At 45.0% G+C, this 19,181-nt stretch overlaps 1 protein-coding gene across 1 annotated transcript in view; it reads right to left on the bottom strand.

Moving 5' to 3' along the window:
- Positions 1-15,944: 15,944 nt before the first annotated feature.
- PXDC1 (PX domain containing 1) overlaps positions 15,945-19,181 on the bottom strand; it is a 74,499-nt gene continuing 71,262 nt past the window's right edge. Inside the window, exon 5 of the mRNA XM_069730724.1 lies at positions 15,945-16,929. Coding sequence (XP_069586825.1) covers positions 16,812-16,929 — 118 coding nt within the window. The 3' untranslated portion in view covers positions 15,945-16,811. The remainder of the gene's footprint in view (positions 16,930-19,181) is intronic.

Here is a 19,181-nt window from a genome sequence, read left to right as displayed (position 1 = left end):
AAGGGGAAAAGACATAAAAAGTGTAGCACAAATGCAAAGTTCAGAGAAGATTGTTAGTGTTTAATTTGGTGTGATTACTTGCAGAAAGCAAAAAACACAGTATTTATGCAGCATGTGAATACAGTCTTACAGACCCCAAAAAAGCCAATTGTCATATAGTGAAGCTACGTAAAGATGAGAATGTTCTGACTGTTATGACTGTGAATGAATGAAGAAAACTTAAATCCACAACTAGATATGAATATGTCACACAGATGACGTTGCGCTGCCCTGGGTAATCAAAAGCCACGCCAGGGACGCCGGAAGGTAAGAGATACAGGGCCTCTATCCAGCTGCCAGGTAGCACTGACCTACACACTAGACTGGAGTCCAACGAATCAATCCACTCATCTCTAGTCTCAACTGTCCCAAATACAGCGGACAGTCTTTTCCGTATAATAATAATCTTTATTTTTATATTGGAAAATATTTAGAATTGAGAGTCCACAATCTATTTATCTACTGGCTAACACGGGACAAAGATATATATCTTTCCTGTATTTTTATATAGCGCTAACATATTCCGCAGCGCTTTACAGTTTGCACACATTATCATTGCTGTCCTCGATGGGGCTCACAATCTAAATTCCCTATCAGTATGTCTTTGTTGTGTGACATCTGAGTATGTGTTTGCTGTCCGTGTGTCACATCCATCTGCCGTCTGAGTTTGTATGACATGTACCGGCGCCTTGGAAAAGCAATACCGTTAGCTTTTCCCAGGCGCTGGCTGCAGAAGGCAGCTCACATCATTGTTAACTGGTCTCCTTGAGTTTAGCACAACCAGGCGACAATGATGGGAGTTTATTCAGCACCTGCTGTGTACATCCTAAGCAAAATTAGGAATTAAATTAAAAAAGGCATGGGCTCCCTCATCATTTTAATAGCCAGCAGAGGGAAAGCCCACTAATGGGGGCTGATGCTAATAATCTGGGAAAAGAGATAATATCTCAAAAGGTTCCACTTCCCAGGCTATTAATAACAGCTCACAGCTGTTTGCTTAGCCTTTACTCGTGAATTTATGGTGGACCCCAGAAAAAAAATGATGTAGGGTCCCATTATAAATTCGAACCAGCAAAGGCTAAAAAGACAGGTGTGGGTTGATATTAATTGCCTGGGAAGGGACCATAGATATTGTCCCCCCATTTCAAGGCTATCAACCTCAGCTGCCCCAGAAATGGCACGTCCATTAAATGTGCCAAACCTGACGCTTAGCTTCGCTCTTCACACTTGCCCAATGGTGGTGGCAAGTGGGGTAATAGGGTTGGGGTTGATATCAGCTCCGTATTGTCAGCTGACCTCAAGCCCAGGGGTTAATAATGGAGAGGCGTTGATAAAATTCCCCCATTACTAACCCCATAGTAAGTTTTGAAATAAATATACAGCTAAAGTACTTTATTTTAAGTAAAACTCAACACTCTCTTTCACACATTTATGAAAAACAAAAACAAAGTTATACTCACCTTTATGCCTATAATTGATCGATGCCCTTGTCCCTTGTAAAAGACAAAAAATAATAAACCACCATATTCTTCACCTGTCCGATGATAATCCATCGAAGCCCATGTCCCCTGTAAAAGACAATAAAGAAGAACCTATACATGTTTGGTATCTATGTACTCTTAATGACCTGGAGAATCATATTACCAGGTCAGTTTTAGCAATTAGTGAATGTGGCAAATAAAAAAAAAATTTGTGAAATTGCATTTTTTTTTTGCAATCTCACCGCACTTGGATTTTTTTCCCCATTTGCCAGTAAACTATATAGTAAAATCAATGGTATCATTGAAAAGTATGATTCATTCTGCAAAAAACAAGCCCTCGTATGGCAATAGTAACAGAGAACTTAAAAAAGCTATGACACCGGGAAGAAGGGGAGCAAAAAACGAAACCGCAAAAGTGGAAAATCACTAGGTGATTAAAACAGTTAAGGACGTCAAGAAAGTCCCCAGAGTTCTTTTACTGGCAAACAGGTCAATTAAAATTAATGCATTGAAGGTTCGAATGCGTGAACACGTTCGAGACATTTTAGCTGCGGCTAATGAGGATAATATAGAGGCTTTGAAAACTATTCCACGCCATTTTAGAAAATTCCATTCTTGTGATCCATCTGGGTTTCATGTAAAGGGTATTGATCGTATTGTTTCTAATCTCCGTGGGGGTAACTTAAGCCGCCTATTGGCACAAAGGGAATAGTATTGGATCCGTACTGTTCACCCACAGGGCCTTAATGAGGTCCTAAGTTTTGCCCCTTTTTTATAATCTCCTTGGTCTGCTTCGCCGTTTTTTATTTTAATTTGGCATCTTAATATTTGGTGTATATATCATTAATTAATCTTTTTTTTTTAAATTTGTTTCAGTTTTTCATTAGTATTCTGAATATCTGCCCGTTTTGCTTCAGATGAAACAATGTGTCCATCTACTACGTGTGAACTCACTCTGGATTCTATTGTCTTCACCATCAAATTTTTTGTCATTTTGGAGTTTTTCTTCTGTATAATTGTTATTGCAATTTTATGCTTGTTTATTATTTCTTACTATCACAACTGGTATTCTTTATCCAGTTTCGTCACTAATGGTGTCACTTGGGAGTTTTTTCTCCTTTTTATTGTCAGTGCATTTTATGCTATTGTTACTACTTGTATTTTCTCTCTCTCTCTATATATATATACAGTATATATATATATATATATATATATATATATATATATATATATATGTACCCATATTGGGTGAGTTTTGTCAAATCACGTTTTACAGCATTCATGCTGCTTTTTCTATACACTTGGCTCCGTGCCTGTTTACATATTGCATATTTTTATGAATACATCTGCAGTATTCCTGTGTGTCGCTCACTTATTCACCTATCCCTCATACTCACTGTTGTGCGCATGTGCGCCAGCCCCTGGCGGCTGGGTACAGATGACGGTGTCTTATCCTGGCTGGGCTGGGGCTGCGCGTGGGTCTCCGTCCACATGATCTCATGTGGGCGGGGCTCTGTGCTCAGACCGGCCTGTCTGGTGATGCCCTCGTCTGTCCCCACTTTCAGGCATGTCGGCGTTCACATGCGCCATCTCTACACAGTGATTCCTTTGTATCTGACACGCATGATTGGGCAGCCTGCTCTATTTAAGGTTCTGGTAATCTAAGGATGCCATCCCCCGGAAGAAGGCAAAAGCGCCGAAACGCGCGTTGGGGATCGTGGCACCTCAGAGCTCCAGTGCACATTCAGGTAATTTACAATGTTTATCTGGTTGTTTCATTTAACCTCTTTGCTCAGGCTCTAAGTGTGGTATACAGCCACTCTTGGCTTACTTGGTCTGAATGAAGTTTTGCACATCTTTAATTAGTATGTCTTGAGCAACCACTCTGTATCTTTTTGTACCTGAATGTATCTGTCTCTGTTTAAAGGGAACCTGTCACCTGAATTTGGCGGGACTGGTTTTGGGTCATATGGGCGGAGTTTTCGGGTGTTTGATTCACCCTTTCCTTACCCGCTGTCTGCATGCTGCCTGTAATATGGGATTGAAATTCATTCTCTGTCCTCCATTGTACACGCCTGTACTAGTAATCTTGCCTTGTGCAGGCATGTACTACGGAGGACAGAGAATGAACTTTTGCGGCCAGCATGCAGCCAGCGGGTAAGGAAAGGGTGAATCAAACACCCGAAAACTCCGCCCATATGACCCAAAACCAGTCCCGCCAAATTCAGGTGACAGGTTCCCTTTAAGGTGCCAACTGGTTCTGGCTTACCCTGTCACATCCCTTGTTGTTTCTTTTGTTCATTACGTTTTATATATTTACTTAATAAACTTTTGTAATTTTTAATTATTTCGGTTTTTGTGGTGCTTTCTTTTTATATGATTTTCAATTAAAATTAATGTAAATATGGTTTCTTTTACCCTGTCTCTGTCCTTTAGTTTATGAAAACCTGTCCCTCTCAGTCAGGATTATTTTCTCTAAGTCTTTGTAGAAGTTGCTGACCTAAAATACAGCTTGCTTGTCCCATTAAAGCTTTAAAACTGCATTATTCTCCTGTTCTCACCATGTCTGACACAGGTCTTCATTTCCTCCAGGGGATACAATTGATGCCTTTTCATGTGTCATACAGGTGACTTCTCTACATCTCAATCGTGACTAGAGAAGGGAGAGACATTTCAAGGGAATGAAGAGCAATAGTGCAAATTGGGAAACACTGAACTGTGTAATGTTCTGTGAACCGATGTTGGGAAGAATACTGTTGATATTCTTCTTCACATTGTGCTGACCAGCTAACCTCTGAAGGACGTGTTTTGTTGCTTTTTTATAGTTCCCAATAACACTGAACTGATTTTCAATTTCAGCTGAGAAAATCCTGACATATTCTCTGGGTTGTCAAGGCTACATGCTAGCAATGCAATTCAAAGCAACTAATACATTTTTATGTAGTTTTCTATTTTAGGTGCCTCGTCATCAGCAAACTCCTACTCACACAATTTTAGAGGTCAGCGCTCAGCACAACTCAGGTGTTCATAAATTGAATATTTGATGGAGGGAACCTAACCTTTGTTAGACTAATTAAACACCATTAATTTCAAGGAATGAAAATGCAAACTATAGTGGGATAGAGGTGAGAAAATAAATTAAGGTTCCTACCAAAATAATTAAAATGTGCTATCTGTCCAATCATGTTATTCAGCAAAATCATCAAGATCATTGTCCTTCATATTTCTATAAAATTCAGAAAAACAGCATCAGCCGACATAAGACAATAAATTGAAATCTGCAGACTACTCTATAGAGGCTGCACACCTTAAAGAGGACCTGTCATCAGGTGAAAAATGGCCAGTTTGCATTTGCTAATGAGGTTGTCCACTACTATAACAGTGATTGCCTATACTTAGAATAGGTCATCAATATCTGATCGGTGGGGGTTTACACCCAGTGCCCCCATTAATCAGCTGTTCTCAGTGTCACTGACCAGGTAAGGAGCAGTACAGCGCAGCTCCATCTACTGTATAGTGACCACGGCTGGGTAGTCCACATCAGCCTCCATCGATTTGAGTAGGGGGTTGATGTGCAGTACCCAGCCAGCTCCATAACTAGTTAGTCCCAGCTGCCACCGACACAAAGAACAGCTGATTGGCGAGGGTTCTAGGTTTTGCATCCTCATTGATCAGACATTTACGACCTATTCTAAGGCTAGGCCATCAATGTTAAAGTAGTGGACAACCTCGTTGAGTTGGCAAAATTTGAGTACTCAGCTTTTTGTCTTTTTAAAATGTGCCCTATGGTTCCTTCTTATTTTGGAACACGAAATAGGATCCAGTTCAAACAGTAAAATTCCAAACTTTATTCACATGCACTTAAAATCATGGTTACATCAGAAAAATTCTGCATGCATCACCTACGCGTTTCTGGTGTGTATAGCACCCTTAGTCATTGTGAACAGGGTTAAGGATTAAGGTACCAGAAACGTGTATGTTCTGCATGCTGTTTTTTTCTGATGTCATCATGATTTTAACCCCTTTACCCCCGAGGGTGGTTTGCACATTAATGACCAGGCCAATTTTTACAATTATGATCACTGTCCCTTTATGAGCTAATAACTCTGGAACATTTCAATGGATCCCGGTGATTCTGAGAATGCTTTTTCATTACGTATTGTGCTTCATGATAGTGGTAACCTTTATTTGAAATGACTTGCGTATATTTGTAAAAAAAAATAATGGAAATTTGGTGAAAATTTTGAAAACTTTGAATTTTCATGCCCTTAAATCACAGAGATACAGTGGGAAAAAAGTATTTAGTCAGACACCAATTATGCAAGTTCTCCCACTTAAAAAGATGAGTGAGGCTTGTACTTGACATCATAGGTAGACAACAACTGAGAGTCAAAATGAGAAAACAAATCCAGAAAATCATGTGGTCTGATTTGGCAAGATTTATTTTGCAATTTATGGTGGAGAATAAGTATTTGGTCACCTAAAAACATTCAAGATTTCTGGCTCTCACAGACCCTCACAGACCTGTAACTTCTTCCTTAAAAGGCTCCTCTGTCCTCCACTCATTACCTGTAGTACTGGCACCTGTTTGAACTTGTTATCAGTATAAAATACATTTGTCCACAAACTCAAACAGTCACACTCCAAACTCCACTATGGTGAAGATCAAAGAGCTGTCGAAGGCACCAGAAACAAAATTGTAGCCCTGCACCAGGTTGGGAAGACTGAACCTGCAATAGGCAAGCAGCTTGGTGTGATGAAATCAACTGTGGGAGCAATAATAATAAAACGGAAGACATACAAGAGCACTGATAATCTCCTCGATCTGGGGCTCCACGCAAAATGGAAGACATACAAGAGCACTGATAATCTCCTCGATCTGGGGCTCCACTGTTATGTTTGCTAATGACAGGTGTTATGAAGGCAATCCAGAAACACAGTGTGCTTAGCGATCAGAGCGCACACAGTGATCTGACAAATACCCAAAAATACAAGAACGAGCTCTGAGACGTGGAAACTCTGTAGACTGCACACCTGATCCTATCCTAAACACAACTAAAAGCGGCTGTGGATTGCGCCTAACAACTACCTAGGCAACTCGGCACAGCCTAAGAAACTAGCTAGCCTGAAGATAGAAAAATAGGCCTGACTTGCCCCAGAGAAATTCCCCAAAGGAAAAGGCAGCCCCCCACATATAATGACTGTGAGTAAGATGAAAAGACAAAACGTAGGGATGAAATAGATTCAGCAAAGTGGGGCCCGATATTCTAGGACAGAGCGAGGACAGTAAAGCGAACTTTGCAGTCTACAAAAAACCCTAAAGCAAAACCACGCAAAGGGGGCAAAAAAAACCCACCGTGCCGAACTAACCGCACGGCGGTACACCCTTTGCGTCTCAGAGCTTCCAGCAAAACAAAAGACAAGCTGGACAGAAAAAAAGCAACAAAAAAGCAAAAAGCACTTAGCTATACAGAGCAGCAGGTCACAGGAACAATCAGGAGAAGCTCAGATCCAACACTGAAACATTGACAAGGAGCAAGGATAGCAGCATCAGGCGGAGTTAAGTAATGAAGCAGTTAACGAGCTCACCAGAACACCTGAGGGAGGAAGCTCAGAAGCTGCAGTACCACTTGTGACCACAGGAGTGAATTCAGCCACAGAATTCACAACAGTACCCCCCCCTTGAGGAGGGGTCACCGAACCCTCACCAGAGCCCCCAGGCCGACCAGGATGAGCCGCATGAAAGGCACGAACAAGATCGGAAGCATGAACATCAGAGGCAAAAACCCAGGAATTATCTTCCTGAGCATAACCCTTCCATTTAACCAGATACTGGAGTTTCCGTCTAGAAACACGAGAATCCAAAATCTTCTCCACAATATACTCCAATTCCCCCTCCACCAAAACCGGGGCAGGAGGCTCAACAGATGGAACCATAGGTGCCACGTATCTCCGCAACAACGACCTATGGAATACATTATGTATGGAAAAGGAGTCTGGGAGGGTCAAACGAAAAGACACAGGATTGAGAACCTCAGAAATCCTATACGGACCAATAAAACGAGGTTTAAATTTAGGAGAGGAAACCTTCATAGGAATATGACGAGAAGATAACCAAACCAGATCCCCAACACGAAGTCGGGGACCCACACGGCGTCTGCGATTAGCGAAAAGTTGAGCTTTCTCCTGGGACAAGATCAAATTGTCCACTACCTGAGTCCAGATCTGCTGCAACCTATCCACCACAGAATCCACACCAGGACAGTCCGAAGACTCAACCTGTCCTGAAGAGAAACGAGGATGGAACCCAGAATTGCAAAAAAATGGAGAAACCAAGGTAGCCGAGCTGGCCCGATTATTAAGGGCGAACTCAGCCAACGGCAAAAAGGACACCCAATCATCCTGGTCTGCAGAAACAAAACATCTCAGATATGTTTCCAAGGTCTGATTGGTTCGTTCGGTCTGGCCATTAGTCTGAGGATGGAAAGCCGAGGAAAAGGATAGGTCAATGCCCATCCTACCACAAAAGGCTCGCCAAAACCTTGAAACAAACTGGGAACCTCTGTCAGAAACAATATTCTCAGGAATGCCATGCAACCGAACCACATGCTGAAAGAACAAAGGTACCAAATCAGAGGAGGAAGGCAATTTAGCCAAGGGCACCAGATGGACCATTTTAGAAAAGCGATCACAGACCACCCAAATGACTGACATCTTTTGAGAAACGGGAAGGTCAGAAATGAAATCCATCGAAATATGTGTCCAAGGCCTCTTTGGGACCGGCAAGGGCAAAAGCAACCCACTGGCACGAGAACAGCAGGGCTTAGCCCTAGCACAAATCCCACAGGACTGCACAAAAGTACGTACATCCCGTGACAGAGATGGCCACCAGAAGGATCTAGCCACTAACTCTCTGGTACCAAAGATTCCAGGATGACCAGCCAACACCGAACAATGAAGTTCAGAGATAAGTTTATTAGTCCACCTATCAGGGACGAACAGTTTCTCTGCTGGACAACGATCAGGTTTATTCGCCTGAAATTTTTGCAGCACCCGCCGCAAATCAGGGGAGATGGCAGACACAATGACTCCTTCCTTGAGGATACCCGCTGGCTCAGATAAACCCAGAGAGTCGGGCACAAAACTCCTAGACAGAGCATCCGCCTTCACATTTTTAGAGCCCGGAAGGTACGAAATCACAAAGTCGAAGCGGGCAAAAAATAACGACCAACGGGCCTGTCTAGGATTCAAGCGCTTGGCAGACTCGAGATAAGTCAAGTTCTTATGATCAGTCAATACCACCACGCGATGCTTAGCTCCTTCAAGCCAATGACGCCACTCCTCGAATGCCCACTTCATGGCCAGCAACTCTCGATTGCCCACATCATAATTACGCTCAGCGGGCGAAAACTTCCTGGAAAAGAAAGCACATGGTTTCATCACTGAGCAATCAGAACCTCTCTGTGACAAAACCGCCCCTGCTCCAATCTCAGAAGCATCAACCTCGACCTGGAACGGAAGAGAAACATCTGGCTGACACAACACAGGGGCAGAACAAAAACGACGCTTCAACTCCTGAAAAGCTTCCACAGCAGCAGAAGACCAATTAACCAAATCAGCACCCTTCTTGGTCAAATCGGTCAATGGTTTGGCAATGCTAGAAAAATTACAGATGAAGCGACGATAAAAATTAGCAAAGCCCAGGAACTTTTGCAGACTTTTCAGAGATGTCGGCTGAATCCAATCCTGGATGGCTTGGACCTTAACTGGATCCATCTCGATAGTAGAAGGGGTAAAGATGAACCCCAAAAATTAAACTTTCTGCACACCGAAGAGACACTTTGATCCCTTCACAAACAAAGAGTTAGCACGCAGGACCTGAAGAACCATTCTGACCTGCTTCACATGAGACTCCCAATCATCTGAGAAGATCAAAATGTCATCCAAGTAAACAATCAGGAATTTATCCAGATACTCACGGAAGATGTCATGCATAAAAGACTGAAACACAGATGGAGCATTGGCAAGTCCGAACGGCATCACTAGATACTCAAAATGACCCTCGGGCGTATTGAATGCAGTTTTCCATTCATCTCCTTGCCTGATTCTCACCAGATTATACGCACCACGAAGATCTATCTTAGTGAACCAACTAGCCCCCTTAATCCGAGCAAACAAGTCAGATAACAATGGCAAGGGATACTGAAATTTAACAGTGATCTTATTAAGAAGGCGGTAATCAATACACGGTCTCAGCGAACCATCCTTCTTGGCTACAAAGAAGAACCCTGCTCCCAGTGGTGATGACGATGGGCGAATATGTCCCTTCTCCAGGGATTCCTTCACATAACTGCCCATAGCGGCGTGTTCGGGCACGGATAAATTAAATAATCGACCTTTAGGGAATTTACTACCAGGAATCAAATTGATAGCACAATCACAATCCCTATGCGGAGGTAGAGCATCGGACTTGGGCTCTTCAAATACATCCTGATAATCAGACAAGAACTCTGGGACCTCAGAAGGGGTGGATGACGAAATTGACAAAAATGGAACATCACCATGTACCCCCTGACAACCCCAGCTGGATACCGACATGGAATTCCAATCCAATACTGGATTATGGGTTTGTAGCCATGGCAACCCCAACACGACCACATCATGCAGATTATGCAACACCAGAAAGCGAATAACTTCCTGATGTGCAGGAGCCATGCACATGGTCAGCTGGGCCCAGTATTGAGGTTTATTCTTGGCCAAAGGTGTAGCATCAATTCCTCTCAATGGAATAGGACACCGCAAAGGCTCCAAGAAAAACCCACAACGTTTAGCATAATCCAAATCCATCAGATTCAGGGCAGCGCCCGAATCCACAAACGCCATGACAGAAAACGACGACAGAGCATATCAAGGTAATGGACAGAAGGAATTTGGACTGTACAGTACCAATGACGGCAGACCTAGCAGACCGCTTAGTGCGCTTAGGACAATCAGAAATAGCATGAGTGGAATCACCACAGTAGAAACATAGACCATTCAGACGTCTGTATTCCTGCCGTTCAACTCTAGTCATAGTCCTATCGCACTGCATAGGCTCAGGTTTAACCTCAGGCAGTACCGCCAAATGGTGCACAGATTTACGCTCGCGCAAGCGTCGACCGATCTGAATGGCCAAAGACAAAGACTCATTCAAACCAGCAGGCATAGGAAATCCCACCATGACATCCTTAAGAGCCTCAGAGAGACCCTTTCTGAACAAAGCTGCCAGCGCAGATTCATTCCACTGAGTGAGTACTGACCATTTCCTAAATTTCTGACAATATACTTCTATATCATCCTGACCCTGGCACAAAGCCAGCAAATTTTTCTCAGCCTGATCCACTGAATTAGGCTCATCGTACAGCAATCCGAGCGCCAGGAAAAACGCATCGACACTACTCAATGCAGGGTCTCCTGGCGCAAGAGAAAATGCCCAGTCTTGAGGGTCGCCGCGCAAAAAAGAAATAATAATCAAAACCTGTTGAATAGGATTACCAGAAGAATGAGGTTTCAAGGCCAGAAATAGCTTACAATTATTTTTGAAACTTAGAAACTTAGTTCTATCTCCAAAAAACAAATCAGGAATAGGAATTCTTGGTTCTAACATAGATTTCTGATCAATAGTATCTTGAATTTTTTGTACATTTATAACGAGATTATCCATTGAAGAGCACAGACCCTGAATATCCATGCCCACACCTGTGTCCAGAATCACCCAAATGTCTAGGGGAAAAAAAAAAAGTGAACACAGAGCAGAAAAAAAAAAAAAAAAAATGATGTCAGAACTTTTTCTTTCCCTCTATTGAGAATCATTAGTTTTGGCTCCTTGTACTGTAATGTTTGCTAATGACAGGTGTTATGAAGGCAATCCAGAAACACAGTGTGCTTAGCGATCAGAGCGCACACAGTGATCTGACAAATACCCAAAAATACAAGAACGAGCTCTGAGACGTGGAAACTCTGTAGACTGCACACCTGATCCCATCCTAAACACAACTAAAAGCGGCTGTGGATTGCGCCTAACAACTACCTAGGCAACTCGGCACAGCCTAAGAAACTAGCTAGCCTGAAGATAGAAAAATAGGCCTGACTTGCCCCAGAGAAATTCCCCAAAGGAAAAGGCAGCCCCCCACATATAATGACTGTGAGTAAGATGAAAAGACAAAACGTAGGGATGAAATAGATTCAGCAAAGTGGGGCCCGATATTCTAGGACAGAGCGAGGACAGTAAAGCGAACTTTGCAGTCTACAAAAAACCCTAAAGCAAAACCACGCAAAGGGGGCAAAAAAAACCCACCGTGCCGAACTAACGGCACGGCGGTACACCCTTTGCATCTCAGAGCTTCCAGCAAAACAAAAGACAAGCTGGACAGAAAAAAAGCAACAAAAAAGCAAAAAGCACTTAGCTATACAGAGCAGCAGGTCACAGGAACAATCAGGAGAAGCTCAGATCCAACACTGAAACATTGACAAGGAGCAAGGATAGCAGCATCAGGCGGAGTTAAGTAATGAAGCAGTTAACGAGCTCACCAGAACACCTGAGGGAGGAAGCTCAGAAGCTGCAGTACCACTTGTGACCACAGGAGTGAATTCAGCCACAGAATTCACAACACTCCACGCAAGATCTCACCCCTTGGGGTCAAAATGATCACTAGAACGGTGAGCAAAAATCCCATGACCACACGAATGACCTGCATAGAGCTGGAACCACCATAACAAAGGCTACCATCAGTAACACACTACGCCACCAGGGACTCAGATTCTGCAGTGCCAAAAGTGTCCCCCTGCTTAAGCCAGTACATGTCTGGGCACGGACAAGTTTGCTAGAGAGCTTTTGGGTTATCCAGAAGAGGATTGGGAGAATGTCATTTGGCCTGATGAAACCAAAGTAGAACTGTTTGGTAGAAACAAATCTTGTCGTGTTTGAAGGAGACAGAATGCTGAGTTGCATCCAAAGAACAACATACCTACTGTGAAGCATAGGGGTGGCAACATCATACTTTGGGGCAGTTTCTCTGCAAAGGGACCAGGATGACTGATCCGGGTGTATGAAAGAATTAATGGGGCCATGTATCATGAGATTTTGAGTGCAAACCTCCTTCCATCAACAATGGCATTGAAGATAAAACGTGGATGGGTCTTTCAGCATGATAATGATCCCAAGCACACCGCCACAGCAATGAAGGTGTGGCTTCGTAAGAAGCATATGAAGGTCCTGGAGTGGCCTAGCCAGTCTCCAGATCTCAACCCCATAGAAAACCTTTGGAGGGAGTTGAAAGTCCGTGTTGCCCAGCGGCAGGCCCAAAACATCACTGCTCTGGAGGAGATCTGCATGGAGGAATGGGCCAACATACCACCAACAGTGTGTGCCAAACTCGTGAAGACTTACAGAAAATGTTTGACCTCTGTTATTGCCAACAAGGGACATAACAAAATATTGAGATGAATTTTTGTTAATGACCAAATACTTATTTGCCACCATAATTTGCAAAATAAATCTTACCAATCAGACAAGGTGATTTTCTGGATTTGTTTTCTTATTTTGACTCTCATAGTTGTGGTCTACCTATGATGTCAATTACAGGCCTCTCTTATCTTTTTAAGTGGGAGAACTTGCATATTGGTGGCTGGCTAAATACTTTTTCCCCCCACTGCATGTCACGCAAAATACTTAATAAGTAACATTTCTCACATGTCTACTTTTACACCAGCACAAATTTGCAACCAAATTTTTTTTGTTAAGGGTAAAAAGTTGATTTCTCATTTTTACAACACCATTTTTTTTAGGGACCACATCACATTTGAAGTCACTTTGAGGGGTCTATTTGATAGAAGATACACAAAAGTGACTCCATTCCAAAATCTGCACCCCTTAAAGTGCTCAAAACCACATTCAAGAAGTTTATTAATCCTTCATGTGCTTCACAAGAATTTTTGGAATGTGTAAAAAAAAATTAACATTCAACTTTTTTCCCCAAAAAATGTACTTCTGATCCAATTTTTTTTATTTTGACAAGGGTAAAAGAAAAAATGGACCCAAAAATTTGTTGTGCAATTTCTCCTGAGTACACCGATACCCCATATGAGGGAGAAAACCACTGTTTGGGCACACGACATGGCTCGGAAGGGAAGGAGAGCCATTTGACTTTATTAATACAAAATTTGCTGGAACAATTGACGGACGCCATGTCTCGTTTGGAGAGACCTTAATATGCCTAAATACTGAAAATCCCTAACAAGTGGCACCATTTTGGAAACTAGACCCCTCAGGGAACTGATCTAGATGTGTGGTGAGCACATTGAACCCTCAGGTGCTTCACGGAAGTTTATAACGTTGAGCCATAAAAAAAAAAAAAAAAATCAAATTTTCACCACAAATGTTTTTAGCACAAAATATTCACTATTATTATTATTTTCATAAGTGTAACAGGAGAAACTACACCATACAATGTGTTGTGCAATTTCTCCTTAGTACGTTGATACCCCATAAGTGGGGTAATACTACTTTTGAGGCACAGTACAAAGCTCAGAAGGGAAGAGGCACCATACTGGAGTACAGATTTTGCTGGAATGGTTAGAGGGTGCCGTGTCACATTGGCAGAGCCCCTGAGCTGCCAGAACAACAGAAACCCCCTATATGTGAACTGATTTTACAAACTACTCTCCCCAATGAATTCATCTAGGGATGCGGTGATCATATTGACACCATATGTGCCTCACAGGGTGAGCGGTGAATAAAGAATAAATTACATTTTTACCACTAAAATGTTGTTTTAGTCCCAAGTTTTTAATTTTTCTAAGGGCTAACAGGAATTTTTTTTTCCAACAAACTGAGCTCCATTTTTTCCTGAGTGGATCCCCATGCTGCAGAAACTGTCAGCTCTGCACTGACAGATAAACTTGCTCATCATGCAAAGGGCATGATCAGCTAGTTTGCTAGGTCTGGTGACCCGGGTGTCGTCATGATGACATCTGGTCACCATGGCAATGATTCTCCTGAGCCCCCTCTGCTCATCGGGCCCCATGCACCAGTGGCGGCCCTGTGTATATGTATATAAAGTGTCATGATCCATTTGGGGGTTTGTTTTCTGCTATCATCTTTTTGAACTGGTCATGGGGGTTATTCCCCTTTGCCTAGTTTTGGAGCTGGCTGGGCTTTTTAAGTCCTCTACAGTCTGCTGGCCAGCCTCATTGATAGTTCATGCTTCCAGGCTAGAGCAGCTCGCCCGTATAACCTGGTGATCCTTCTGCCTCTGACTTCCCGTATTTGTATTAGACACATTCCCTATCCCTGATTTAGGACGGCGTCACACATAACGTTTAAAAAAAAAAAAAAAAAAAAAATTCGGTCCAATTTTGACGTCCGAGAATCGCACAAATGTTCCAAAACAGTGATCCATATGTAATCCGTTTGCAATGCGAAGATGCGATTTCCTCGCATCTAGGTATCTGGGTGACATCCGTATGGCATCCGTATGACATGCGTTTTTCTCAATGCTTTTCCCCATTGAATTTAATGGCTCAATGGGCTGAAATGAGGAAAATGCTTGCGTATTTCTTGCAAGTCACACTGATGTTCCATGTGTCCTCCGTTTTTTTCTCACACCCATAGACTTGTATTGGCGAGTCTCGGACGATGTACGGTGCAAATCGCAGCATGATGGGAGCTGCCCCATAGATTAACATTGGGCCAAGTGCTATGCGATTTATTCTCACATAGCACTCGTCCATATTCCTCTCTAGTGTGACTCCGGCGTTAGTGTTCATCTAGTTGTTTCCCTACAGTGTATGACTCGGCCTGATCTCTGAACCCCGCTTCTTGTTTTCCGTCTCTGATACCACGTTACCCGACCGGTTTTGACTCTCTGACTTGTACCCCGACTTCGTCTTACGTTTCACGTTTTGGATACCGCGCTCCCGTTACGTGCTTTGCTGTTACTTCTGCTCCTGACAGGTTCTGAGTCAGTTCATAACACACTGCGGGGCTGGGATTCACAAGCTGGGTGGCCGCACAGGCGCAGTCTGCGAGACTGCATCTGAGGTCAGACGGGCAGCGCTCTCTGCGCCTGCCCCAGGCAGAACAAAACAGCGCAGGCGCCGGATTTGATTTGAAAACAGCGTTGAGGGGGCGGCGCCCGGCGCCGAAGAAGCCTTGAGTGACGGCAGTGCGGCGTGTGCAGCTGGGGGGTTAAGACCTGTCTCCACAACTAAAGACAGGTATTTTTGTGAAATTATAAAATGCTTTATTTCTGCTTTGACTGCACCAATAACTAAAAGAGCCATCTTGTCAGAATGCAGCATTACTGCTGCACAAGGTGGCTCTTTTAGTTTCTAACAGCTGGAGGGGGTGACAGAGTCCCTTTAATTTCTGTGAACACATTACACTGCAGATATTAAATATATTTATTGTGAGTAATATTTCATTTCAATAAAATAGATTTTAAAAGATATTGTAGAAAAGAATTAGCATTTTCAATAATTTACTAATATTTACATTACAATGTGCTTGCTGTTGGTACACAGAGCTGATAATATTATGTTTGCTTACGTAGCAAATGCATCTACACCCATCACAGGTAACTTCATACCAGCAAAGCCCTATACCAAACAATGAATGAAAACGCTGGAATGTAGACGCTGTGTAACGCCATCGGCTGATGCTTGCTCCCATCTCACATACATTTAGCATATTCTCAACATACCGATGTCTGCGGTTTCACAATATACATAATGAACAAACGTGGTCTTCATTTTGACCCCCCCCCCCCCCCAGTACACATAAAAATATGCCCCCAAACAATCTAGCACATTTTCAGCTGTTGAGGAACATTCCTTGATCTTGATGTTCTAAGCAGTCATCACATTGTATATTTGTGCTTTGGAGACCTCAACATACTTCACGGGCTGTGATACAAGTGACACAATACACATGAACTGCTGCTGGTGTCTAGATTCTTGGACCAAAGTGAATAGGCCCGAAATGATGAACATGCATTATACGAGCAGACCCTAGGTTCATGCGGCAATAGGCTTGGTGAGTATTGTTACGTGGATATTAAGAACAAGCAATGTCCTTCTGGCTCCGGTTCCATTAAGGCATCTTGTAAATCTGCAGTACTTCCATTTGCTGAGATCTGTGTGCTAGTTGCTTAAGAGCATTGTATTTTAGAGTTTGTAAAAGGCCACAGGAATAGCAGCACTCAAGAGACATCACCATCATGGCAAATAAATCTTTCCAGGTTCTTGATAGCTTCAGTCTAAAATGTCTGTTTCAAATGGAACGAGATGGTAGTACGACAAATTCGTAACATAAGCTGTAGGGTCATCAGAATCCTCGGCCTCTGGAGGAAAATCTGTTCCATTTCCATACCTACAAGAAAGGACAAATGGAGAATCAGACTGGAGAATTTCAATGAAAGTTATGGATCTGTTATGGATGGCGCTGGGTAGTTATTACATCACATGCTGTGCATGGATCCAGGGCCGCCATCAGGGCATTACAGCCGTGACTGGCGTATGGGGCCCACCGGGCCCCTACCGGCAGCCGCAGGCTGAACCGGGCCCTTAGCGGCGGCCGGCGCTACAGCTGTTTAACGCTATTGACGTGCGGGCCCGCGCCCGCACGTTAATAGTTAACAGCCGCCAGCCGCAGCGTGCAGGTCGCCGGCGTCTGATGTCATTGTCAGTCGCCGGCGAGTGCACGCTGCAGCTGCGTGGACAGAGCATGAGCGCGGCAGGTAAGCAGAACTTTTTTTTTTTTTTATTGAGAGCTGCGATCCGGGGGGCGCCAGGGCAGTAAAGCTGGACACAGGGGGGAGCAGAAAGCTGAACACAGGGGGGAGCAGAAAGCTGAACACAGAGGGGGCAGAAAGCTGGACACAGAGGGGGCAGAAAGCTGGACACAGAGGGGGCAGAAAGCTGGACACAGAGGGGGCAGAAAGCTGGACACAGAGGGGGCAGAAAGCTGGACACAGGGGGGGGCAGAAAGCTGGACACAGGGGGGGGGCAGAAAGCTGGACACGGGGGGGGCAGAAAGCTGGACACGGGGGGGGCAGAAAGCTGGACACGGGGGGGGCAGAAAGCTGGACACGGGGGGGCAGAAAGCTGGACACGGGGGGGGCAGAAAGCTGGACACAGGGGGGGGCAGAAAGCTGGACACAGGGGGGGGCAGAAAGCTGGACACAGATGGGGCAGAGTGCTGGACACAGACGGGGCAGAAAGCTGGACACAGGGGGGGGGCAGAAAGCTGGACACGGGGGGGCAGAAAGCTGGACACAGATGGGGCAGAGTGCTGGACACAGATGGGGCAGAGGGCTGGACACAGATGGGGCAGAGTGCTGGACACAGATGGGGCAGAGTGCTGGACACAGATGGGGCAGAGTGCTGGACACAGATGGGGCAGAGTGCTGGACACAGATGGGGCAGAGGGCTGGACACAGATGGGGCAGAGTGCTGGACACAGATGGGGCAGAGTGCTGGACACAGATGGGGCAGAGTGCTGGACACAGATGGGGCAGAGTGCTGGACACAGATGGGGCAGAGTGCTGGACACAGATGAGGCAGAGTGCTGGACACAGATGAGGCAGAGTGCTGGACAGAGATGGGGCAGAGTGCTGGACAGAGATGGGGCAGAGTGCTGGACAGAGATGGGGCAGGATTGGACACAGATGGGGCAGAGTGCTGGACACAGATGGGGCAGAGTGCTGGACACATATGGGGCAGGATTGGACAGAGATGGGGCAGAGTGCTGGACAGAGATGGGGCAGAGTGCTGGACAGAGATGGGGCAGAGTGCTGGACAGAGATGGGGCAGAGTGCTGGACAGAGATGGGGCAGAGTGCTGGACAGAGATGGGGCAGAGTGCTGGACAGAGATGAGGCAGGATTGGAAACAGATGGGGCAGAGTGCTGGACACAGATGGGGCAGGATTGGACACAGATGGGGCAGAGTACTGGACACAGATGGGGCAGAGTACTGGACACAGATGGGGCAGAAAGCTGGACACAGGGGGGGCAGAAAGCTGGATACAGGGGGGGCAGAAAGCTGGACACGGGGGGGCAGAAAGCTGGACACAGGGGGGGCAGAAAGCTGGACACAGGGAGGGCAGAAAGCTGGACACAGGGGGGGCAGAAAGCTGGACACGGGGGCAGAAAGCTGGACACAGGGAGGGCAGAAAGTTGGACACAGGGGGGCAGAAAGATGGACACAGGGGGGGGCAGAGTGCTGGACACAGGGGGGGGGCAGAGTGCTGGACAGAGATGAGGCAGGATTGGAAACAGATGGGGCAGAGTGCTGGACACAGATGGGGCAGGATTGGACACAGACGGGGCAGAGTACTGGACACAGATGGGGCAGGATTGGACACAGATGGGGCAGAGTGCTGGACACAGATGGGGCAGAGTGCTGGACACAGATGGGGCACAGTGCTGGACACAGATGGGGCAGAGTGCTGGACACAGATGGGGCAGAGTGCTGGACACAGATGGGGCAGAGTGCTGGACACAGATGGGGCAGAGTGCTGGACACAGATGGGGCAGAGTGCTGGACACAGATGGGGCAGAGTGCTGGACACAGATGGGGCAGAGTGCTGGACACAGATGGGGCAGGATTGGACACAGATGGG

Source organism: Ranitomeya imitator, chromosome 6 (genome assembly GCF_032444005.1).
Source record: "Ranitomeya imitator isolate aRanImi1 chromosome 6, aRanImi1.pri, whole genome shotgun sequence".
Lineage (NCBI taxonomy): Eukaryota > Metazoa > Chordata > Amphibia > Anura > Dendrobatidae > Ranitomeya > Ranitomeya imitator.
The sequence above is the reverse complement of the archived record's forward strand: the minus strand, read 5'-3'. Positions and strand labels throughout refer to the sequence as shown.